The 26,819-nt window shown below is 36.2% G+C and overlaps 2 protein-coding genes across 4 annotated transcripts in view; one reads left to right on the forward strand and one right to left on the reverse strand.

Annotated features, from left to right (window-relative positions):
* Positions 1-6,368: 6,368 nt before the first annotated feature.
* si:dkey-14o18.2 overlaps positions 6,369-26,819 on the reverse strand; it is a 66,390-nt gene continuing 45,939 nt past the window's right edge. For both annotated transcript variants that reach the window (XM_073931506.1, XM_689853.10), the window contains 5 exons: positions 22,188-23,375; positions 16,008-16,611; positions 13,074-13,324; positions 10,263-10,442; positions 6,369-7,513 (listed from right to left, as the gene is read on the reverse strand). In XM_073931506.1, the coding sequence (XP_073787607.1) occupies positions 7,304-7,513; positions 10,263-10,442; positions 13,074-13,324; positions 16,008-16,611; positions 22,188-23,111 (2,169 nt within the window). In that variant the 5' untranslated portion in view covers positions 23,112-23,375 and the 3' untranslated portion in view covers positions 6,369-7,303. The remainder of the gene's footprint in view (positions 7,514-10,262; positions 10,443-13,073; positions 13,325-16,007; positions 16,612-22,187; positions 23,376-26,819) is intronic.
* Positions 25,987-26,819, forward strand: part of cacng6a (calcium channel, voltage-dependent, gamma subunit 6a) — a 48,864-nt gene continuing 48,031 nt past the window's right edge. For both annotated transcript variants that reach the window (XM_009294017.4, XM_009294018.4), the window contains exon 1: positions 25,987-26,276. The gene's annotated coding sequence lies outside the window, so the exon portion shown is untranslated. The remainder of the gene's footprint in view (positions 26,277-26,819) is intronic.

Consider the following 26,819-nt stretch of genomic DNA (forward strand, 5'->3'; position numbering starts at 1 on the left):
AACTGGTCTGTGCTGGGACCGAACCAGCCATTCTTTGCATGGGAGTCAGTTTCTCTAACAAGTAGGCTAAAGACCATAGCTTCTAAAAAAGCAATGGCAAAAGCAAACAAAAAGAGAAACTTTGAACAGAATGTGAATTGGAGGTGCTGCTTTCGGAGGTAGACCGGAGAAAAGCAGTGTTATTTGCAAGTTTGTTCTCCGGAATTAACAACAAAAGAAAAAAATAGAGTGGGAGAGTTTAGCTGATGCGGTTAACACAGTTGGGTCTGAACATCGCACTGAGTGCATTAGAGATAGAAATAGTGTGGTTTATATCTGTAAAATGTTGCAGTACTCTTACCAGTCTCAGTGGCGCACCTTGTAAGACGCATGTGATCATGAACAGTTCCGTTCGAGCACAAACTCGGCTCGAATCCATCGTCTGATGAATTCTTTCTTGTTTTTTCCCCCGCAACATATCAGATTTTGCCAACTATTTATCACGAGAAAGACAAGTAGGAATCATCAATAAGTTCATATCAATAAGCATCATATTTTATTTGCACATTTATTGAATGGAAATATTTCTGATTCACGCATGCAAATTCATCTTCAGATAGTGTCTTTATAGCAATGTGCGTGCGGTAGATCGCTCAGATTACATTGGGAAAACAGGCGACTGCTGCAAATTATGCTTTAATGTTTAGCTGGTCAAATGTATGGTATGGAAACCTTATATACCTGCTGAACCCGTCTCATACAGCTGCCATTGCAAGGCTCAGACACTTTGTAGAGAGGAATTTAACACAACTGCCTCTAGGAGTCGCCAATGGAAATAAAACAGACACGCACAAAAAATGTGCGTACGCCTGCCAGAAAGCTGCCGTGAAGCTGCGCACATTCCCACGTTCAGTTCATTGTTAGTAAATCCAAACGTGAGCGATTCTGAGCGTGAAACCTGGCGTACGCAAAGTTTTTGTGCGTACGCAGCGTTGATACATGAGGCCCCAGGTCATTCATCTATGCTAATTGCAATCACCAGCTGAACCTTGTCACAGACTGATATCACACCATACTTAAGCCACACATTCACGCTTCCAGTTGGCCGAGTCTTGTTATCTTTCACAGTAGCATTACAACACGTTTCCCAGTCTTGTTATCCCATGTATCGACCGTTAGCCTTGTTAGCCTCTTTGTCTTTGCCTGCCGCCTGCCTTTCTGACCTCTTGCCTGTATTCGACTGTGTTTCTGGATTGTCTCCAAATGCCTGTTTGTACCTGTGTTGACCATCGCTTGCCTGACTTTGATTAAACCTGCATGTGGATCCTTACTCCAGTTGTTTGTATCACTTCCATTCACAACAATAGCCTATTTCAGACATCATATTAACATAATTAAACAGAGAAATAGCCTATAGAACTAAATGTAAAGAAAACTACATTCTGTCACAATGTTATCACTTGATTTCATTTGAATTTTAGTGGTTTACTCACCTGGACTTTCCCTTACAACTTTGATGATGACACACTTACTGGAAACTTGGCACCAAACTCTGACATAAAATGGTGGAATTTTAATATCTATTTCAAGAGTTACACTTAGCTTATGACTGATTATAAAAATTGTTTGGTAAGCTGTCCCTGGAGAGAGCCTTGAGCTCATAAGATCCTCGAGCTTGGGGCTCCCTCCCATTTGCAAGGCGAGAGGGGAGATTGAGCTCAGGTAGATCCCGAGAACTCCCCTGCTGTAGTAGCTAATAAACAGATAGTGATTGCTCTTAAGAGATACTTACTAGGTGCATGTATGGTGCAGATTTGGATTAGCTTAACTTAAGTTGCATGTTTTTGGTTGGTGGGAGGAAACCGGGTAAGCCGGGGGAAACCCACCTGAGCACGGGGAGAACATGTAAATTCCGCACAGAAATGTTGGCTGGCTTGGTAAGGACTAGAACCAGTGACGTTCTTGCTGTGAGGCAACAGTGCTAACCACTGGGCCACATTGCCATCCATCTAGGAAAGGAGGAGGAGTAGGGGTGGAAGAGGGGATTCTTCAAAACAAAGATGGCTGTTATATGGAACTTAGGGTATTTATAGTGGCTTAGGAATCGTCTGATTGGTGAATCATAAATTGAATAATGTGGTGCCAGCTGCAAGCAATCAAAAGCAAGCGATCCTCTTGAAATTAGTTTCTAAATAAACCACTTTGATTGGTCACTTTAATAATGAGAGGCGTGTTTATGTTGTCTACAACGTCTAATTCTCACATGGAATGATTAAAAATAAGATTTACAAAATGAAGAAACATTATTGTAAATACAAATATGTATTTATGAAATAGTTGTTTTTAGAATTACAAAACCCTGTTTTACAGTGTCTTTTACTAAATCTTTTAAATAGTCCCAGAGACTTTTTATTTGAAAGACGTTTTATTAAACGGATGTCCAAAAAAACAACAACAAAAAAACACTTTTGTTAGTTGAAAACAATTACTTTATTTACAAATAATTAAATACATGCTCGTCTCAAGTTAAGCTTGTACATTTTGGCTTACAGGCATTAAAGACGTGCCCAAAAATATTGTTAATAATGAGTAAAAATATAATATATACACACAAATGCTATATACATCAAATATATGTGAATACAATGCGAGAGAGAAAAAAAGGAAGACTAATTAGTGCATTTGAATACAGATATACACCAAAGGCGAGATTAAGCTGTTTTAACAGTTGGTTTATGCAGTCCATTTTGAACACACACTCACTCACTCACACACACACACACACATGCGCATGCATACATAAATCTGACTAGTCAGGTTGGACAATTATCAAATATGTAAAGTGTCCTTTGTTAAGAAGAGAAAAATATATAATATATATATTATTTAAAAAAAATCAGGCTATCTCTGTGTGTACATTTGGCCATCTAGTTAAAATGTTGAATCGATAAATGGGTTTTAAATAGTAAAAAATACACAATCTAATAAATTCTTCTATATGTTGGGTTAAATTCATTATAATAATTACAAGCATAAAAAACTGCTTCAAGTATGAATTCTAACACATGTCCTATGAAACAAAATATTTTTAGACTGATTAAATTTTATAATAAGCAGGAAAACCTTAAAAAAAAAAAAATCAAGCTATCTGCAAAATGTCCTGTTGGTTATGAGAAATACTCTATAAAAGACTTCCCAGGAAGCATTTTTTGTTTTTAAAAGATGTCTAATAGATGTCTAAACATCGTTGTCTTGACTAAAACAAGGCTAAATTTAACCTGTCAGTGAAAATCTAATAGACATCTAAAAGTAAGCCAAAACTAGACTAGTCGTCAAATCAACAGAAATGAATGACTACACATATAAAGTCTGTCTAATCTGTCTATTTGACGACTAATCTTGGACTATTTTAAGATGTCTATTAGATTTTTACTGGCAGCCCAAGTTTAGCCTTGTTTTAGCCGGGCTGTCTACGTTTAGATGTCTATTAGACATTTATTAAACACAAAATTGTTTGCTGGGTTATATCACATCCTCAACCAACAATAATCATTAAAAACTCAGTAAACATAGAAAACTGCACTTTAAAAGAATTTTCCCATCATGACAATGCAATGTATCTAAACTTTACCGTAAATTCATAATTCAATAATGCGACACAACACAGTTTCCCAATTAGATTTTCACAAAACATACAAACACATGCATGGATTAAAAACCCTTTTACATAATTTGGATTCAGTTACATATTCAACACTGATTTTCATGTACTTGTGTTTAAACTCAAAGACAAGCCTTATGTGTTCTAAAATAAAGGGAGAGATCGAGGCTAAATGAGAGCGCTCTTCAGCTCGTTAATCCGCCTTTAAGCTATGTTGCCATGGACACCTCACTGTTTTCTTTCAGGTCCTAGTTTTCTGGCGTGTGCGTACTGTATACAGACTCATAACAGCAGCCCACCTCCATAAGGATTACATTGATTATAAATATAACATTTATTTCCCAACATTTCAAATCCTCAAATGTACAAAACAAATCCATCGTATGCAGAAATGCAAAATTAAGGGTTACACTAAAGCATGATGCATGCACAAACTTCAGTTTATAACACAAATGTACAAATGAACAATATATCATTTGAGCATTGATACTGCAATGTGTGTATAATAGTTACATCACAGTATTAGATTACATATTAAAGATTAAAAGATAAAGACATTTTTAGATATTAGATATTTTTTCATTATTATTCATAGAATGAAGACCATGTTAGTTTACATTTGATTGTTGAATTTCTGGTTAGATTCGACAGAAAACCATAAAGCACTGTTTATATATTTATTTATTTTTGCTTGTAATTTATTATCATTGAGGCAGATGCGCTGCATAGAAAAAGACTTGATCATCCCAGTCGATCTAAATTAATGGGACCAAACCAGTGATTCTCTGCATGGGAGTCTAAAGACAAGGATCTAAAGACCATGGCCTCTAATATCTGTCGCTAGAGCACCTTTTGAGGTCAGAGAAGTGAGGTTTACCTGCATAGCACTTCGCTAGCTGGCCTCCGTTACACTCATTCCCCTAAACCTCAGTACCATCCTGGATGAGCCCCCACCGTTCCTACTGCACCCAAACTGGTCTGTGCTGGGACCGAACCAGCCATTCTTTGCATGGGAGTCAGTTTCTCTAACAAGTAGGCTAAAGACCATAGCTTCTAGCATTAGTCGCTAGAGCACCTTTTGAGGTTAGAGGAGTGAGGTTTACCTGCATAGCACTTCGCTAGCTGGCTTTTCTCACTATCTCACTATCACTATCTTTCTGATCTTCTTCATTTGTACACTCCTTCACGCTCACTGAGATCATCTTCTGCTGAACTGTTATCTGTCCCACACTTTAAGATGAAGTCATTTGGAGGCAGGGCTTTTAGTTGTACAGCACCGAAGTTATGGAATTCCCTGCCTTTGCACATTCGCCAGATGGACTCTGTTTCCAATTTTAAATCTCAGATAAAGACGTTTTTGTTTAGGATAGCTTTTAATGATTTGCTGGTTTAATTATGCTGATTGTCATTTTTACTGCTTGCATTTTTATGATGTGCTTGTAATCTGCTGTAAGGTGTCCTTGAGTGCTTTGAAAGGCGCCTAAAAATAAAAGGTATTATTATTATTATTATTTTGTAACACTTATCCCACTAAACCCGAGTCCTATCCCGGATGAGCCCCCACACGTGCCCCCCCTTCCTACTGCACCCAATCTGGTCTGAGCTGGGACTGAACTGGCCATTATTTGAATGAGAGTCAGTTGCTCTAACAAGGAGGCTAAAGACCTTGGCTTCTAGCATCTGTTGCTAAAGCACCTTTTGAGTTCAGAGGAGTGAGCTTTACTTACATGGAACTTTGCTAACTGGCTTTCGTAACACTCACTTCCCTAAACCAGAGCCCCATCCTGGATGAGCTCCCATGTGTGACCGATCGATCCTACTACACCCAACCTGGTCTTAGCTGGGACCAAACTGGCGATTCTTTGCATGAGCAATAGTTGCTCTAACAAGGAAGCTAAAGACCATGGCTTCTAGCATCTGTTGAAGCCATGTCTTGAACGGGAATGTCTTGAACAAATAAGAGAGAACGTGTGCATTTATGTACATTTTGTTCTTGATTCAGTTTTGAACTACATGAATCTCATAAATAAATCATTTAATTCAAAATGCCAAAGTTTGCATGAATTGATATTCAAGTTGGTAAATTAGTAGTTTTTTATGCTAAAACAATGATCAAATAATAAATATTTAGGTTCTTGCATCTTACCCTAAACACATTGACCATTAAAGTCAAACTTTACTCTTCTTATTTGTATATGTATATACTTTAGTACACTGTTTTTGTAAATTACAGTATTTAACTGTATTATAAACTGTGGTCACACTTTATTTTGATAGTCCATTTGTTGAATTTAAGTTACATTGCATCTACATGCCAACCAATTCTCATTAGATTATAAGTACTGTAGATGGTTAGGTTGGGGTTAAGGTTAGTGTAAGTTGACATGTACTTGCAAAGTTTCTTATAGTTTGTTAAATGTCTGTTGATGGAGCAGTATCAGCAGATATTGAGCAGACCGTCTACGAATACTAAACTGGACCATCAAAATGAAGTGTTACCTGAACTGTTTTACCATAGGGCAGTTATGCAGTATGTTGCTGTATTTTAAAGTTGTATTGTGAAAATTACTGTATATTTTACTGTAAGGATATACATACAATTTTCCGTGAATACATTTACAGCAAGATAAATGGTGCTGTAAAAGTACAGTATTTTTCTGGCAAACTGCTGCCAGTTAGTTACTGTAGATTTTACAAGAAACTGTTAACAGTGTAATGCTTGTTATAAACAGTGTTTTTATGTACTTTATTATTTTGTAAAAAAATTTTTGCCTTCATAATCTTTTATCAAATACAAAATCTTCACTCCATCTTGAAACAACTTTTTTTCCACTTCTGGTCACATGGAACGCCTTTAGGGCGAGGCTAGCAGGGCGTGTCTCATTTTTGCTCTTTCTTCATCCATTCATCAATCTTCTTTTATTATATTAGCAACACCCATCTTCCATTGATCGAATCTGTTTCTAAAAGACAAAATCCTACATTTTTTTCTCATTTCAGGACCATTTCAACTCGATGTATGTCATGAAAAAGGACAAGCTTAACCTCTATTTCATTGTGACTTTAAACACTGAAGAGATGTGTTGAAATTATTTGTTTGCCATCTATGAAGGGCTCCACCCTCTTTGATCTGATTGGCCATATAAGTCATTTTAACACCGAAGACCAAAAGACAGACCGTTATTAATACTGAACATTTGGAGGAGGGGCTTAGGCCGTTTCTAATTATTGAGACTCATCTCATTTATAGTGATTACAGACTTTGTTTAGAAAAATCACATCAATTCTGGCGTAAATGTAAACCTTTAAAACTCACTCCTGCCCCATGCTGACTAGAGTGACAAAGAGTGGACTAATAAACCAAAGGAAAAACATATGTTTACACAGATATAAAAACACTCCACGCCTCCTTTTAATAGAACAGCTGTAATAAATAGTTGTTATAGAGTTTTTTGAGGTTCTTTCATTATCGGCAATTATCAAAAACATGGAGTTCAACCAGTCTGTTGACATCCTGAGTGCTTATTGATATGCTGTTTGCAATTTATAGACACTTGAGCTAATGAAGTCCTTAGTAAAAGGCTCACAGCCTATGTGTCTTCCTGTTCATCTTTTCCATTTGGACTCATAATTTTCCACTTTTGCGATTTATATTTTTGATCCTTAATGACAAGGGTCGAATGGATACTTGGTGACTCCGCCATGGAGCTCCACCATAGACTCGCTCCAGGTGATGACGTCTCCGGTGAGGTGGCTGGCGCAGGACGCTTGGTTGTAGATCTCGGTAGATGTGAGAACACGAGACCACAGCTGCAGATCTGACATCTCACCCACAAAAGACTGCGTTGCGTCAAAACGGCCACCAAGAGTGTCCTGAATACAAAAAGATTGATGATTCAAACGCTCAGACTTATTCCAAACTGATGCTAATCTGGCTATGTCTGAAGACTGAACACTGATATCTATGCTAACAAATAACATAGATTAAAAGGTTTGTTTATCTGAAATATGTCAATTCGGTTATTAATTACTCAGTCTCATGTTCTAACAAATTGCTGATACCTTTCATCTTAATTCATTATTTATTCATCTTTAGAAAAAATAAGGGATGCACCGTTTATGATACTTGGATTGGATATTGGTTCGATACCGCATATTTAGCTGGATCGGGTATTGGCCAGCTTGTGCAGATCCAAATCTGATCTTGCATGTGCGCTATATTCTGTGTAATTTATAACCCAACAAAAGCCATGAAGGTAGCCTATTATAGGGCACTAGAAAGTTGTCATGTCGGCTACTATATCCTAAATGTTCTGAAGCCATGCTATAGTTTACTGTAAAGTACAGTTAAATATTCAAGTGGTTAAATTCATTTTCAATTCAGCGCTTCCTGCATCTGCGCCTGTCAATCATTTTTCATTCATTCACAATTCAAACTGCGTGACAACACGAAAAACTTTCTCCAAGACTATTTGTTCCTGTTAATATAAGTAATCAGTGAAAAAATGCATTAAGTTTTGCATCAAATGGGTTCATTTTGGCCTGCAACAAGGAGCCCATTGCTGTTTCTAAATCATGTTGTGCTATGTCTAATAGATCAGCAGATCGCATTTGCAGCACTGGAGTAGAGATGGTTAGGTTATTACCTGCTCTTCACACACAAAGTAGGCCTAGAAAAGGCTCAATAATACATTGGACAGATCTTCAATGCACTAATTTCTTTAACAGACTAGTTTGTGTTTTGATTAGGGTCAATAGTGGTAGCCTATTACAGATTTTAAAAAAACCTCTTAATATTAAAATAAGAAAACGTAAGCTGGACCACAACAGATCAATGTCATAACGAATGCTCAAATAATATAGGCTAGTTTACAGGAAGCATCATGTTTTTAGTTAGATTGTGCCGTTTGTCATACAGTAGGCCTGTTATTAGGTCTGTTATTTTCACTAAAGAAAATATATTTATTCACCAGAACTATAGAATCTGTATTATGTTTTTTTTTTTAAAATGGCACAGGATTGGTATCAGATCTGCATCGGTATCGGGATTAGATCAGTAAAAAATAAAAATAAAATAAAAAATAATTGAGATATTTTATATATAATTGGAGAGCTCCCTCATATACCATAGACAGTAATGATTCCAGTTCATTCAAAGTCAAGAAAAAAACAAAAAAAAAAACAGACCTTCAGTGGTTCAATCAGAATATTATCAACCTACAAAAGGATTTTGTGCTTACATAAAACTAAAATCATGAATTTATTTAACAGTTTCTTTTTAATGTCACTATAGAGCAGGAGTGCTCAACCCTGCTCCAGGAGATCTACCTTCCTGCAGATTTCAGCTCCCACCCTGATCAAACACACCCAAACCAATTAATTAGGACCTGAACAGAAGTTGATAATTACTAGCAGGTGTGTTTGATATTGGTTGCAACTGAAATCTTCAGGAAGGTAGATCTCCAGGAACAGGGTTGGCCACCCCTGGTATAGAGGGTGTTTTAACTATGGTTTTTGGTAGAGTTGGGACCATTGCTGTCTATAGAAGAAGAGTGCGCTCTCAGATTTCATCTAAATACTGTTCATTTGTTTTTCAAAGACAAATTAGGAGGGTTGGAAAAACATAAGGGTGTGTAATCATCAATAGAATAATCAATTTAATGGCAGTGCAAACTCTAAAAAATGGCAATGCTTATTTTTTATTTGTTTGGCACAATGACTCAAAAAGTAAATTTTTCTTTGAACCAATCTTTCAAAAGATTTGTTCAAAAACTCTGAATCATGAAGTCTCTGAATAATTCATTCAAACTTATTATTTTAAATCCATCATTTGGATTTACTTTTTTCATCATTTACGAAATGAACATTTAGTCAAAATATTAAGTAAACAACATTTTATTATTCTGAGTTGTCTATTTAGAATCTTGATGATCCTCTTAAACCAAAAATTCATTCATTCATTAATTTTTCTTCAGCTTATTCTGTGATTCATAGGGGTCACCACAGCGGAATGAACCGCCAAGGACTCTGGCATATTTGTTACCTAGCAGATGCTCTTCCAGCCACAACTCAGCACTGGGAAATAAACCAAATTGTTGATTTTCTTTAACCTGAGCTGTGCATGATATACAATATACTGAGCCTGTTTTTTTCTCGAGGTTTTTTCCTTCACTTTGGTCAGTTTGTGAAGTTTTGTTCCTCGCCACTGTCGCCACAGGCTTATTTGAATTGGGACTTGTGGAGCTGTGCATCGATGAATTTGCTCTTAAGTGTTTGGACTTTCAGCAATGAAATCTAAACTACAATAAACTGAACTTCAAGTCTGAAAAGTTCACTAAAGCGGTTTCAATTTACTATAATCTCCGACTGTATGTTAAGCTGCTTTGACACAATCTACATTGTAAAAGCTCTACAGAAATAAAGAGTCATTGAATTGAATTAAATTAAATTAAATTAAATTAAATTAAATTAAATTAAATTAAATTAAATTAAATTAAATTAAATTAAATTAAATTAAATTAAATTAAATTGAATTGAATTGAATTGAACTGAATTGAATTGAATTGAATTGAATATATGCTTAAAAAGTATAAGCTTTAAGTTTGATTCAGTAAGACCATACCTGCTCTTGGCCAAGAATGAAGACTCCTCCTGGTTTAATGGGATGCCAGGGCGACAGATTCTCTCCAGTGCCCCTTTTCACACCATCTTGATAAGCCTCCCACATGCCATCACGTGTGGACCATGTTACACAGAGATGGTGCCACTTCCCGTCCGTCAGAGAAAGAGGAAGAGTGACTGCCTGCAAGAGGGCAAAAAACAGTACATCTTTAAACATTACAGTCACTGCTTGGTAATCATAGTCAATGGAATTTTGTCATACACACTTTGCGTCAAAATATCTGTTTTGCATATATTTTAAAAGTTAATTAGGGTCCAAGCACCAAGGAATGGCAACCCACAGAAACACTTGCAGATATGTTGTGAACTTAAATAGAGGACATTAGCCACTGCAAATATGGAGTCTCTAACTCTCTTTAGCACCACCCCTTATCCAAATTTGCTTTTATGTTTAGGGTAGTAACATTTAAACTGGAAGGGATATAGGGTTGCACGATACTGGAATTATGTACCAATCAGTACTGATATTTTAAAAATGTCAATTTTCCACAAACATTTGAGTGGTATTGAGCACATTCTGGTATTTTTTAAGATTTATTTTTGGCCTTTATTAGATAGGACAGTAAGGAAACAGGAAGCGAAGTTGGAGAGAGAGAGCGGGGGATAGGGTTGGGAAATGTCCTCGAGCCAGGATTCGAACTCATGATGCCCTGACGTGCTACTGCACCATATGTCAGCAAGCTAACCACTAGACTACTGCACCAACATTGAGCACATTCTTAAACAACACTGAATTGCCACTGTTCACGTGCTCAACAAAAATGACTGATTGGCCATGAAGGTCTTTAAATCACCAAACTCAACACTGTTTACTGAGTGTAACTACAGATACAGGGACACTGGAGTGTTTTAAAGCTGTGATTCATCAGTGCATCGCTCGTATATGTCAGTTTATAGACTAATTAGCTGATCAACCTAATGAGCCCTATTATACATACGGCGCAAGGCGCGACGCAATTGTTGCTTGCTAGTTTCAGCTTATTCATAACAATTTGCTTTTGTATAATGTTATTATTATCATTAGTAGTATTTATTATATGCATATTTATATTTGTTTTATTAAAAATAAGCTTAGATTTGCCCACCTGTCAGGTTTTAGATCATATGGAGCATAGCATGTGTATTTTGGATATAACTCAGTTTTTTGACCACACTTATTGTTCATTTGTTTGTTTGCTGGAAATTAGAACTGAATTTAGAAATAGTTTTGAAACAATTATTTGTGCTTAATAAACAAAATTAATTATTTATAGGCTAATGGGTGTCTGTTCATACAACACGCTTCCCTATCCACGAGAGTGAAAGTGAAAGTACATAAGGAGGAGGCTCATCTCTCATTCTCGCGCTGCAGATGCTCTGTTTAACTGTTTTCTCGCTAGTGAAGCGCTCAGTTTTTCCATATACAAAGTCCGCCATGTAAATAGCAAATGCGCCATGGCACGACGCAACTGACTCTTAAAGGGAATGGTAGATGAGACTCTGATTATTCTAAAAACACACCTATAACTCATTACAAGAATGATCTCAACCCTGTTAAACCGCGCGCTACGGCGCAAAGCAGATTTTTCCGTCGTTAAAATAGCAAAAGTGGATTCCGACCCGCCCTTAATGCTTTTGCGCCCTGCGCTTTGGACTTTGCGCCTGGATCGTCAAAATAGAGCTTAATGCATTAACAAATAAACATTACATTAATCACTTTGTTTTGGTCAATTGCTTGAATGAATGAGTCAACACAATGGTCATAATTAGGGCCAGACAGAATCTGCAGACAATTTTTGCTATTTCTATGTAAAACTTTCAGAAAAAAAATTATGCTGAACGATTTTAGGAGTATCATAACTAAAATAATAATAATAATAATACCTTTGTAACTTTCATTAAATGTTAACTATTCAAATCTTATTAGATCCAATTATTTGGTAAACAAAGAATGTCTCTTGTATAATATATCTACTAAAAGAAAGAAAATAGTACTTTACAAACTAGATTGTAAATAAATGCATATAAATATTTTCAGATTAGTCAATAATATTACTAAAATTAATTTAAAAAAATAAATATAAATCTACACACATTTACAGTAATAAAATAAACTCAATGACAGGTTAAAAATCTACAGATTTTTTTTTGTGCATGCAGAGTCTATGTGTTCCTAAACATACAGAAATTGAATCCTTCAGACATATACTGTATGTATGACAGATGTTTGGTGTTTGTTTGTTTGTTATATGAATTGCTAAATGAAAACAGCAAAAAAGTTATATATTGCTTACACTTTGCTTGCATCTACTCTACTATTTAGTGTTTGTTGTAAGCATCCATAGGCTTCAGTATCTCAACACCACTTTATCTGACAGCATGTAAACAGTCTATCAGAGAAGAGGTCTGTCTTATTTCAGTAAAAAAAAACAAAAAAAAAACAGTAGAATGTATTCACACGTCAGCCACAGATAAGCCATTAACTAATTAGACAGGATGATGCAATTGGCTGGGAAGCCGAGAGGAAGAGACGGCTTTGCAGACTGTTGCAAGGACAGGACAAGGGCATCAGCAGGGTAAGTAAATCTGTTGACCCTATCCTAACGAAGAGACCCAACATTTCACTATTAATTAACATATCACAGTTATTTCGTCTGGTGTTGTGACATGCTTCATTGTATCCTATTAAATCCACTTCTAAGCTACTGTATACGACCCCGGTATACTGAATCTAGGCCATAGATCTTTCATTATGTAATCACTGATTCTTTACCTTGTCGTTTACCAGCAGCTCCATGGGATTGTTGCCCCACTCAATGAGGACGAGCTCGTTGGCTTGTCCAGGGACAGAGTAGGAGAACGGGGTTCCGAGGCCAGGACCCGAGCCTCCTTTTAACCAAAGACAGACGGTAAGGGCGAAGATCTCGCTCAGAAGGGTGCGCTTGATTCGCCCGTACATGTAGTTGGTGCGCATCGGGAAGCCAATCTGAAACGCGTCAGGATTCTTGGGCTTCTTATTTGATCCTGTGAGATGTGGAAATGAGGAAGCGTGAAATGGGATATTATTTCTCTTCTGCATTTCACAAAAAGCTACTTTTAAAAATAAAAAAGACTCAGATCTACTGTAAGCAGACTGTTTAACTAAATTTTGCAGTGCTTGGACTTAAAGGAAAATTCACCTAAAAATAACAATCACTATTTACCCACCCTCAAGTCAAATTCATTTTGAAGAAAGCTGGTAATCGATTGACATTCATAGTAGGAAAAACATTTATTATGAAAGTAAATGCTTACCATTTCAATTATTTTTCTAAACATTTTCTTTTGTGTTCAACTGACAAAAGTCAAACGGTTTTGAGAGAAGTTAAGGATGATTCATTCATTCATTAATTCATTTTCTTTTGGCTTACTCCCATATTCATCAGGGGTTGCCAGAGCAGAATGAATTGCCAACTATTCCGGCTTTTGTTTTACGCAGCGGATGCTCTTCCAAAACTGGGAAACACCCATACACTCTCACACACACAAACTCATACAACCCTTCAGAGTTTTAATATGACTATAGTATGACAAAATATCAGTAGCCTGTAGTATTTATGGGTGTTTTCCATTCATTCCAACTTCTGAAAAACATTAAGGGATCTTGATCTCTGCTCTGATTTGATGTTAAAAAGTTTGACAAAATGACTTTTATAGACATTTGTAGTCATTAGAAACAACCCTGTCTGTTTTGATCATGCAAATTATTGTATTACTAAAGTATGGGGATTAAAACTTTTAATGTAAATAAAATTCACATTGTTAAAGCTGCAGAGTTCAAATTTGAGCATCAACGTTGTGGGAGCAGAGATCAAGGTCACATAATACATTTCAAATGGGTAAATAAATGATGAACACCCATGAGATACTGATTTATTTACTGTAATAAGTACTCCCCGTGTCCGCATGGGTTTCCTACGGGTGCTCCGGTTTCCCCCACAGTCCAGAGACATGTGCTACGGGTGAATTAAACAAACTAAATTGTCCATATGGTATTTATGTGAATGAGTGTGTATGGGTGTTTCCCAGTGTTGGGTTGCGGCTGGAAGGGCATGCGCTGTGTAAAACAGAGGCTGCATAAGTTAGTGGTTCATTCTGCTGATTAATACTAAGCTAAAAAGAAAATGAATGATGATGATAACAATAATAATAATAATAATAATAATAATAATAATAATAATATATATATATATATATATATATATATATATATATATATATATATATATATATATATATATATATATATAATGTTTAACTCTATAAAAGTTGTAAGATGAGCAAAAAAGTAGTGTTCCTTTAAGGATATTTTTTTTCCTAAAAATGTCCTCTATTTTGATAATTAATGTATTGTTTGTTATACTTATTTGTTTAGAATTATTTATTATAATTGTAATTATTTATTATTGAATAAATAATTTATTAATTTAAATAAATAATTTGTAAAAAAATTACTTATTTAATAAAAAAAGTGTTTCTATGATTTTATATTGCAGTTTTTCTCAGTCGCTTTGGTGCGTTTCTCCTAACACTAGTGCATTTCTGCACAACAGTTAATGCATTTCTCAAAACAATTAGTACAAATTGCAAAAACCTAGCTGATAACCTGCAAAAGCGGGTCACATGCTCAAAATGAATAGTTCATTCCACAAAAGCAAGTATTCATGTCAATCAAAGTGTCAGTGCCATTAAAATGAAAAGTCCTGACACCATTGTTTACGAACAAGATGGTCAAATGGCTTTGTCATGTTTTCATCATGACTCTCTACATTTTTCCAATGCAAAAAAAGTCTGATTTTGGTGAAACTTCCTGAAAATGCTCAAGACAGCACTGTATACTATTTGCACAGCCATTTGAAAACTACAGTAAAGTTAGACATCACTGCATTGAGTGAGTACAAGACACTGAATATGTATGTTTCACATTTTTACTGCATTTGGTCTTTGCAATCCTAATTTATTCCCAGCATTGTGCAAAATAATACTGTAAACACACCCTTATTTACAACAAACATAAACTCCCTTTAGGTAGAGCAGTGCACAACTGTAAACAATATTGCAGTACACATTGGAACTGAGCCTACAACATACACAGGTCTGTAAATCATTCATCAAATAGTTCAATTTTAAAGACATTTTCAGGAAAATAAATATTTAAATTTGTTTTATAAAATTTGTTTGACAGATTTTGACAACTAGTTCAACATTTGTGTATGTAAAGACTCAAGTAATAAAATGAAGACTATTAGTTTTATATGGAATGACTGTTCAGCATTTACAAGTTTAGTTAATTTTGACTGACATGACATAAGCAAATGATAATATTATAAACAGCAGAGAGTTGTCTAAAAGCAATTAATGCATGTCCAAAAGCATTCGCAATTTGTTGAAAAGAATGAGAAACTGCTACTAGGATGTGCACAAATGACTAATTGTTTTGAGAAATGCATTAACTGTTGTGCAAATGTAAATAGTGTAGTGAGAAATGCACCAAAGCGACTGAGAAAAACTGTAAACACTGTAGCAAACACACTTTATTTCATTTTTTAAAGTAATGTTATATATTAGTTTTCATATTAATGCTTAAATAATATTTTATTAATTCAAAGACTGATCACGCTCATCACTAATTCAGCTAAGTTTTGTGCTATTCTTCATGACACGTCACCTGCTTCAGTAGGTTTGTGGTGAATGTTGCTCAGCACTGCATCTAGTTTACTGATGGCTCCGCGGACAGGAGATCTTGACCCTGGTGGCTTAAAAGAGGTTGGTGGATGGTGGGCATCATCGTCATTTCCATGGTGTCCATCATCATGGTGGCCATTGCCATGAAGGCCATCGTCACGATGACCATTGCTATAATGGCCATCATCATGATGATCATCATGGTGGTTGTTAGGGTGGCTGTCTTGATGATTGTCATGGCCGTTGTGATGATTGTCGTGGTGATCGTCATGGTGATCGTCATGGTGGTCGTCATGATGATCGTCGTGGTGATCATCATGGTGGTCGCCGTGATGGTCATAGTGATAACTGTAATGGTGGTTACGATGGCGGTTGGAGTGATGGTCGTCGTGATGATTGTCGTGGTTATCGTGATTGTCATCATGGTGGTTACTGGGGTGGTCAGTATGGTGGTAATCGTGGTCGTGGTGATCATAGTGACCGTAGTGACTGTCGTAATGATGATGAAGCTGTTCTTCCAGTGTGTTGATTTTGCGTTGCAGGAGGTCTCGCAATGAACTCGAATAGGAACTGGAGGAATTTCTAGCCTACAAAAAACAAAGACAGTAAACAAATAGTATGGTTTGTTTAGTTTAGCATAAAAAAAAAAGCAAATAAATAAAAAGATATTAAATAAATAAGTAAATAAAAAACTTAAAAATAAGTAAATAAAAATAAATAATTATAAGTAAATAAAATAAAATAATAAAATAACATAAAATAATATAAATAAATTAAATAATAATAAAATAAAATATAAAATAAAATAAAATAAAATAAAATAAAATAACAAATAAAAAATAAAAAAGTAAATAAAAATAAAAAATTAAATAAGTAATTAACTTTTAAAAAAAAATTCATTTACTTATAGGTAAAAAATTTAATGAAAAATAAATAAAAATAGAATAAAATAAATAAATAGCAGTGGCGCAGTAGGTAGTGCTGTCGCCTCACAGCAAGAAGGTCGCTGGTTCGAGCCTCGGCTGGGTCAGTTGGCATTTCTTTGTGGAGTTTGCATGTTCTCTCTGCATTCGCGTGGTACTCCAATTTCCCCCACAGTCCAAAGACATGTGGTACAGGTGAATTGGGTAGGCTAAATTGTCCGTAGTGTATAAGTGTGTGTGTGAATGAGTGTGTGTGGATGTTTCCCAGAGATGGGTTGCGGCTGGAATGGCATCTGCTGCGTAAAAACGTGCTGGATAAGTTGGCGGTTCATTTTGCTGTGGCGATTATTAAATAAAATTAATAAAGGGACTAAGCCGAAAAAAAATGAATGAATAAATGAATTAATGAATTAATTAATGAATAAAAAATAAATAGGTTAATAATGAAAATAAAAATAAAATAAAATAAATAAATTACTAAATAAAATAAACAAATAAATAGACAATTAAGCAATTAGTAATAAAAAAAATAAATAAGTAAATGAGTAAATAAAAAAATAAAACAAAAATAAAATATATCTAAAAAAATAAACAAATAAAATAGATAATGAATAAATAAATAAATACAATTAAATAAAAGTTAATAAAATAAATATATAAAAATAAATAAATGAATAAATAGGTAAATAAAATAAAATAAATGTTGAATTGCCGGTTGCACTGTTATAAAGGTTTAAGAAATAAAAAAGCTACACAGACTGTAAAACAAAATGCTAAAAATGCTGGGTTCCAATTCCTTCATGTTGTCCCAACACAAATCAATTAATTACCTTAATTATTTTTTACAAATTTAAGTGAATTGAACAAATTTAAAATACAAATAAATATAAATACTATAAAGTTATCTAAAAAATCTCAACAATCTTGTTGATTCAGGTCAAATTTAAATAGGCAGTTTGAACAAGTCAAGCAGCAAAGATATTTTTGAGTGCACAATATTACTTAAGGGTTATAAAATTATTGGGAAACATATTATTTAATCAAACTTCCAGTCATGGACTTTGCACTCTGTCTGAGTCATCATAAAATATTAAAAGAGTCTGACCAATATTTTGAAATATATTTAAATTAAATTAAATTAAATTAAATTAGGGTTCTTCTGGTCTGAAAATAGTAACAAATCATGTCAAACACATCTTGCACCTTATTGCTTCAGATGTATGATAGGACCCATGTAGATTATAAATTGTGGGAAAACATTTTATGAAAATATAGCACGCAACCCATGGGATACACATACACACTCATTCACACACACTCATACACTACAGTCAATTTTAGCATACCCAATTTACCTGTACCACTACTTTGGACTTGTGGGGAAAACCGGAGCAGCTAGAGGAAATCTACACAAACACAGGGAGAACATGCAAACTCCACACAGAAATGCCAACTGACCCAGCCGAGGCTCAAACCAGGGACCTTTTTGCTGTGAGGCGAATGTGCTATCCGCTGCTCCACTTCGCCACCCCGTCACCCCTTGTAATTGAAATACTATTCAATAATTTAACCCAACTTTAACTTGTTCCATATTTGACCCAGTGTTGGATTATGGCAACCCAGAGTATTTTTAGAACGTAGACTTGTGTACAAATAAGGGTTATGATATCACAAGCTCAGCCTCCTTCCTCTGATTAGTCACAGTAAATCCAGCTTTACTCAGCACCACAGCATTCTGCACTTAATGGCTCATCAAGGCAGATGGGGCTAATTGGCGATGGCAGTAACTCGCACATTGCAGAGCACCGTCACCTGCGTGCTGTGTGCAGACTGCGCACTTCCTCTCCACCACAACAACACTTCTAGTGAAGCTTCAAATGCTGTCGAAACCACTTTGGGAGACAGAAGCAATGCTTGTTTGCATTCTAAAGTACAGAAGTTAATTACAAATCAAGAGCAATGCAATAGCGCACTACAGATCAGTCAAAATATGATATTTAGTCATTTACATTTAGCAGACGCTTTTATCCTAAGCGACTTACAAATGAGGACAATGAAGCAATTTATACACTATAAGAGCAATAATATGGCTGTAGGCAAGTTTCAGGTGTGTAAAGAAAGTGTAAGAAGCAAAACATTAGTCTTTTTTTTTGTAGTTAATTGAGAGTCAGAGAGGGAATTGCATATTAGTAAAGAAAGTGGAGACTAAATAGTTGAGTTTTTAGTAGTTTTTTGAAGACAGCGAGTGACTCTGCTGTTCTGATGCAGTTAGGGAGTTCATTTTACCAACTGGGCAGATTGACCGCGAGTGTTTTCTTCCCTCTTTGGGATGGAACCAAGAGGCGACGTTCATTCACAGAACGCAAGTTTCTGGAGGGTCTATAAATCTGCAGAAGAGAGAGCAGATAAGAAGGAGCAAAGCCAGAAATCGCTCTGTAAGCAAACATCAGAGCTTTGAATTTGATGCGAGCAGCAACTGGCAGCCAGTGCAAACGGATGAGTAGCCAGGTTCATTAAAGACCACTCGTGCTGCTGCGTTCTGAAGTATCTGAAGAGGTTTGATAGAGTTAGCTGGGAGCCCGGCTATGAAAGTTTGCTAGCATGTCAGTGCTTTAATATTATAATATTTTTAACCCAAGTGCATTGCAACTATATGGTTATTTCTTTGCAGTTGCTTTAGATTGTTTTAGCGTTCACTAAAAGTGAAAGTGTGGACTTTAAAGAACCAGAAAAGAGCTTATGTCATGCAGAAACATTGTCCTGACATCATGTAGGATAGAAATCTATGCAACTGGAAACTGGAAATATCAATTTTCAACTGTAGTTTTCAGGTCTCAGTAAGGCATCTTGTCTATAGGAATAAATAATTCCATGATTGCTAAAGAACAAACTGTATTCAAATTGTTGCTTGCTCAAATATTTAAATCGAATTACATGAACTGTACAAGTAATTTCTGACTGACTTAAACGCCAAGTTGAATCTCATATAGTTAAAAAAAATAAGTTGAAACATGGTTGACATTACATGTTGACATGTCATACACAATACATCAAAGCACACTATACTATTCAAAGATTTGGTTTAGAAATTATTAGCAATTATATAGAAAGTATTAGGCGATGCAGTGGTGCAGTAGGTAGTGCTGTCGCTTCACAGCAAGAAGGTCGCTGGTTCGAGCCTCGGCTGGGTCAGTTGGCGTTTCTGTGTGGAGTTTGCATGTTCTCCCTGCATTCGAGTGGGTTTCCTCCGGTTGCTCCGGTTTCCCCCACAGTCCAAAGACATGCGGTACAGGTGAATTGGATACAGACTAATTTGTTCTGAGTGTATGAGTGTGAATGAGTGTGTGTGGATGTTTCCATCTGCTGTGTGAAACGTGAAGTTGGCGGTTCATTCTGCTGTGGCGACCCCAGATTAATAAAGGGACTAAGCCGAAAATAAAATGAACGAGTGAATGAATAGAAAGTATTACAACCCCAAATCAGAAAAAAAGGTGGGACAGTATGAAAAACGCAAATAAAAAAAGAAGTGACTTCTAAATTTACTTTGACTATATATATATATATATATATTAATAATCACGAATTCCAATTGTGGTTCTTGCAACACATTTTTTAAAAACTTGCAACAATGAAGCATTTACCACTTTGTAATGTTGCTATTTCTTTTCACAACACTTAATCAATATTTAGGGGCTGAAGACACCTAGGAAAGATGTGTTTCAGGTGTAATTTTGTCCCATTCTTCCTGCAAACAAGTGTTGAGGTGGGCAACAGTACAGGGTCTTGTCACATTTTTTGCTTCAAAATATGCCACTCTTTCTCTATTGGAGAATGGTTGGGACAGCAGGCAGGCCAGTCAAGCAGCTTCGCAGTCAGAACTTTGTAATGTGTGCAGAATGTGGTTTTGCATTGTTTTGTTGAACTATGCATGGGTGTTCCTGGAAAGCCAGCATATTGTGCTCTACAATCTTTATGTAATTTTTAGCATTAATTGTTCCATCACAGAAGTACAGAAGTACAAGTTTCTATTGCCATAGGCACCAACACAACTCCATACCATGATAGACCCTGGCTTTTGGACTTGTTGGTAAAAGTCTGAATGATCCTTTTTTTCTGGTCCAGAGCACATGGGGTCCATTTCTCCCAAAAAATACCTGAAAGACTGATCTATCTAAACACAATACATGTTTCCATTGTGTGATGTTCCATCCCAGATGCCTCATAGCCCAGAAAAGTTGACAGTGCATCTGGACACTGTTAACATAGGGCTTTCTTTTGTCACAGGACAGTTTTAACTGTAACTACGTATTACGGTACTTCACAAAGGTTTGTCAAAATAGTCTTAAGCCCATGTGGTGTTATCACTTATAGATGAATGACGATTCTTGATGTTATGCTGTCTGAGAGATAGGAGATGATGGTGGCTCAGCTTTGGCTTGCGCCTTTGTCCTTTACGCAGGATAATTGTGAATTGTTTTATTATGTTATGCACTGTTGAAGATGAAATATCCAAATGTCTTTCTATCTTTCTTTGAGAAACATTGTTATTAAACATTTTAATAATTTTTTCATGTGTTTGTTGGCAAAGTGGCGATCCGCTGCACATCTTTGCTCCTAAAGAACTAGACCTTTCTTGGATGCTGTTTTTGTACCAAATCATAATTACAATCACCTGTTGACATCACCTGTTTCAAATAATATCACTATTTAACAAATTTACCTGATTACTAGCCCCAAATTGCTCCTGTCCCAACTTTTTAAAAAATGTGTTGCAAGAACCAATATTGGAAAAAAGCAAGGAAATTTTCACAGTATGTCCGATAATATTTTTTCTTTTGAAGAAAGTCTTATTTGTTTTATTTGGTTAGAATTAAAGAATTAAATATTTTTTTAAACATTTAAGGTCAAAATTATTAGCCTCTTTAAGCCATATTTTTATAATAATTCTGACTTCTGATTTATTTAGCCGCATTGCACTCATTTTCGTTGTAAACTCAACACACTGGCATAGACACTTGAGAGTGGAACATAGAAACCCCTTGGACTACAAAAGTGTCAAACAGTAACCAGAAGTAAAAATGCTCTCAGTTGAGTCGTTTACAATCAAGGGATGCACTGTGGTATACAGCTATTACTCAATGCAGTAGTATAAATTGGGCTTTAGAAAATTCAAAGTAAAAAAATCACAAACTTTTGATTGATAGCATGCATACATGTGTCAATCAAGCAAATCCTCCCACCTGCAGATTCTCCAGCCTCTCCTTCAGGGCCTGCAGTGTCTTTCCGGTCTGCTCTGGAGAGAATCCCCCATGTTTGCCCAGATATGGAGATTTGCCTCTTTGATTGTCACTGCGGTGCCCGTTTAAGGGGTAGTGTGGGTCAGCGTGGTGGCTGTCGTAGTGTTGCGAGGAATGCTGGGAGCCGTGATGTGAAGGGCCATGATGGTTGTCGTCATGATGTCCTCTCCCAAAGCTCTCGCAGAGAGTCAGTTTCGCTGTCAGCTCCCGAATGGTCTCCCGCTGGTCCAAGATGGTCTCCTTCTGTCGCACAAGGCTCTCCCTCAGGTGAAGGATGGTGGATTTGGCCTCATCGGATATGCCATGTCGGCTGCTACTACTGCTGTGACTACTTGGCAGACCACTAACTGGGCCGTGATGGCCATTTCCATGGCTATTCCCATGTCCGTTGCTGTTTGGCAGGCCGCTAACTGGCCCATGATGTCCATTCAAATGTCCGTTGCTGTTTGGCAGACCACTAACTGGTCCATGATGTCCATTTCCATGTCCATTGCTGTTTGGCCCATGTGAAGAGCCATGGGATGGCCCATGTGAAGCTCCATGCGAAGACCCATGTAAAGTCCCATGTGAAGCCCCGCCTGGTGTGAAACAACTAGGATCTGCATCAGCAGGGATGGGGATGCAAACTAGTTTGGGTTGTGTTCCCCAGTCATATTCCAAACCTGCCACACCACTTACTGCATCCAGCGGCAGGGAAAATAGTAGTAGAAGAAAGATGGAGCGAGAGGGTGGATACAGACCTCGAACAATCCCTCCCCATTTCATGTGTTCTGAGAAAGGCAGGGACATGATGGCATAATTTGTGTTTTTAATCATGATTGTTTTCTTCTTTACAGAAGTGGGATGCACACCACGAAAATAAGTCATGGGAGAACAATCAACGGATTTAGAAATCCACAACAAGTGTCCAAAAAGTGCATTCTTTTTGTTATGTGAGGTTATATCCACTTTCAACGGTTATAAATCCATCAATCACTGACATTCTGGTGTACAAAATCCAGAGCAGGCCTGCTGACGGCTTTTTTTTGTTACCCAAGTAGACGAAATCTTTGGCACACCAGACCTCTAGTGTTTGGCAGTTAGGAGTAATCCTTTAATTTCCGGATCTTGTTCATTTCCCCTGGTTCATCCCTGCAGATTAGAAGAGAGATTTCCATGAGAATTTCCCAAACACAAACACTTTTGGGGGTATATTTTCAGTGGTTCTAATAAAAAACCAAGCATGCAGTAGGATCACGTATATCTCAGTTCTAATTACTGAGTCGATCTGTCAACAGCGTGGCCTTGTTGAGCCAGACAAGCCCCTGAGGTGAATGATACTAACAGCTGAAAACCCCCTCTGCTATTGTAATCAGATTACTGTTACTAGAACTTGATGTAAATGATGAGCGATGGCTTTTAAAATAATGGGAGCTGCCAAGCAATTTAGGAAGCTGGCAGCCAGAGGTGGCTAATGAAGGATGCAGAGGGAGAACAGCAAACTAATGCTACGGGGAGCACATCAGTCTGCTAGCGGGGGCAATATAAAGCTAACACATTACAAACAAAACAACTACTGAGACATTGCTCATTGTCAACTTCAGAGTCTCTGTTTTGGAGGATTTTACTGATGGATGGATGGATGGATGGACGGACGGACGGGTGGGTTGGTGGGTGGGTGGGTGGTTGGATAGATAGATAGATAGATAGATAGATAGATAGATAGATAGATAGATAGATAGATAGATAGATAGATAGATAGATAGATAGATAGATAGATAGATAGATACGGGCGGATCAACGGACGGAAGGATGGATGAAATGATCGAACGATAGAACAGTCGAATGATAGATAGAACAGTAGAATGATGGATGGATGGATGGATGGATAGATGGACAAATGGATGGATAAAGGGATGGATAAATGGATGGATGGATGGATGGATGGATAGAATGATCAAACGTTAGATAGATAGATAGATAGATAGATAGATAGATAGATAGATAGATAGATAGATAGATAGATAGATAGATAGATAGATAGATAGATAGATAGATAGATAGATAGATAGATAGATAGATAGATAGATAGATAAGTGGGTGGGTGGTTGGTTAGATAGATAGATAGATAGATAGATAGATAGATAGATAGATAGATAGATAGATAGATAGATAGATAGATAGATAGATAGATAGATAGATAGATAGATAGATAGATAGATAGATAGATAGATAGATAGATAGATAGATAGATAGATAGATAAGTGGGTGGGTGGTTGGTTAGATAGATAGATAGATAGATAGATAGATAGATAGATAGATAGATAGATAGATAGATAGATAGATAGATAGATAGATAGATAGATAGATAGATAGATAGATAGATAGATAGATAGATAGATAGATAGATAGATAGATAGATAGATAAGTGGGTGGGTGGGTGGTTGGTTAGATAGATAGATAGATAGATAGATAGATAGATAGATAGATAGATAGATAGATAGATAGATAGATAGATAGATAGATAGATAGATAGATAGATAGATAGATAGATAGATAGATAGATAGATAGATAGATAGATAGATAGATAGATAGATAGAACAGTCTAATGACAGATAAAACAGTAGAATGATAGATGGAAGGATGGATAGATGGATGGATGGATGGATGGATGGATGGATGGATGGATGGATGGATGGACAAATAGATGGACAAATGGATAGATAAAGATATGGATAAATGGATGGATGGGTAGATGGATAGATGGATAGATGGATGGATGGATTGATGGATGGATGGATGTATAAAGGGATGGATAAATGGATGGATGGATAGATAGATGGATGGATGGATAAGTGGGTGGTTGGATAGATAGATAGATAGATAGATAGATAGATAGAAAGATAGATAGATAGATAGATAGATAGATAGATAGATAGATAGATAGATAGATAGATAGATAGATAGATAGATAGATAGATAGATAGATAGATAGTTTGAACAGTCAAATTACAGTTTAAACAAATGACAGATCAAAAGAAGAACATATCGAACGAATGTTGAATCAAACTAATGCTACGACCACATGTAAACGGTAAAAAAAAAATTATGATAGGTCAATCAAACGTCAGATCAAACGAATGGTAAAATTAACTAACGGCGGATCAAAAAACTAATACGAGGGCTGATCAATCGAACCAAAAAAATCAAACAAATGGTAAATCGAACAAGTGAAAGTTCAAACAAGTGATAGATTACTTCAAAGATCAAATTGAATCGAAAAAAAAACTATAAATCGAAGAAGAACAACAAGAACAACAGGTCAAACAAACAACAGATCTAACAAATTACACTTATGTAAACACAAATGATAAATATAGTTCAAACTAATGATAAACCACACCAATCACTACTAACATTCACTTTGCCATAGTGTGAATACTGTCAGTCATTGAAACTGTTAGTTGTATCAGTTTGAGCCTGAATCAGACAGAAAATTAAAACGACATAGTTTAACCTCAAGCCTGCTTTCTAAAATCAAGTCTGACTAGTGTCTTTTATATATATTCGGGTCATAAGCATGTGTAAGTAATATGAAACGTTCACATATCTTTTGCAAACAAACAATAATTCTAACAAATGAATGAACAATAGTGTTAGGGTGTATGCAGCCTCAAGCTCAGCAACTAGCCTAACTACATTTTTCTGTAGCTTAAGAGAAGCTCACCTACTTATGATACAATGCAGCTTTTCCAGTACCTCACTTTTTGCAGCAAGAGTAGCCTGACAACAGCTACAGTCCATTTACCGAACCTGCAATGATCTTAAGCAGCACAGCATAGACTTACAAGATCACACACTACAGCAGTGTATTACAGTCAACCGTCTATTGGTATTTAAGGTGGCTGCAGATTAAGAGGGGCGATTCATGGTGTAGCATGACACAAGTTGGAGACTAATCACCCAGGTGACGGTGTCTGATGATCTTAGACCTGAAACACCCGAAGGTTCATCATTGATGATGTGTCACACTGCCTGTAGTATTAAAGAAGGTAAACAAAAACTTTTTTTTAATCTATTACAGTTATTTTGTGAATAATAAATTTACGCAGAAATTACCATTACCATGTTCTTCATCCAAGTTAATTATTTTTGTTATTGCAATGTTTTGTGTTTTGCATTTTGTATTTTGTCTCTTGACCAACATAGGCTCATTCTGAAAACGTAGCCCTATATATAATTCTAGAGATCACGAATTATGTAGCCAGAAGTATGTATGGCTGCATTTCATCTTTAAAACGAATACTACAAGACGGTATATTCTTACCAGCTGACCGCTTATCTCTGTATTGACTGGTGAATCACTGCTTTTGAAAACACTATTGGTTGTGTTTAGGGAAAAAGGAGGGTGGGTCAGTTGATCGGTCAGTCAGTCGACAGCGGCCTCTGGTGGATTTATGCGAGAACAGTAGGTGCGAATAGCATTCACTAGAGCAATTTGAAATTTGAAAAGCTATAAAAAGCAGCCTCTGGTGGATTTGTAAAAAAAAAAAAAAAAAAAAAAAAGTAAAAAAAACGTAGCTCCTGGGACATAT

Source organism: Danio rerio, chromosome 19 (assembly GCF_049306965.1).
Source record: "Danio rerio strain Tuebingen ecotype United States chromosome 19, GRCz12tu, whole genome shotgun sequence".
In the NCBI taxonomy this organism is placed as follows: Eukaryota; Metazoa; Chordata; class Actinopteri; order Cypriniformes; family Danionidae; genus Danio; species Danio rerio.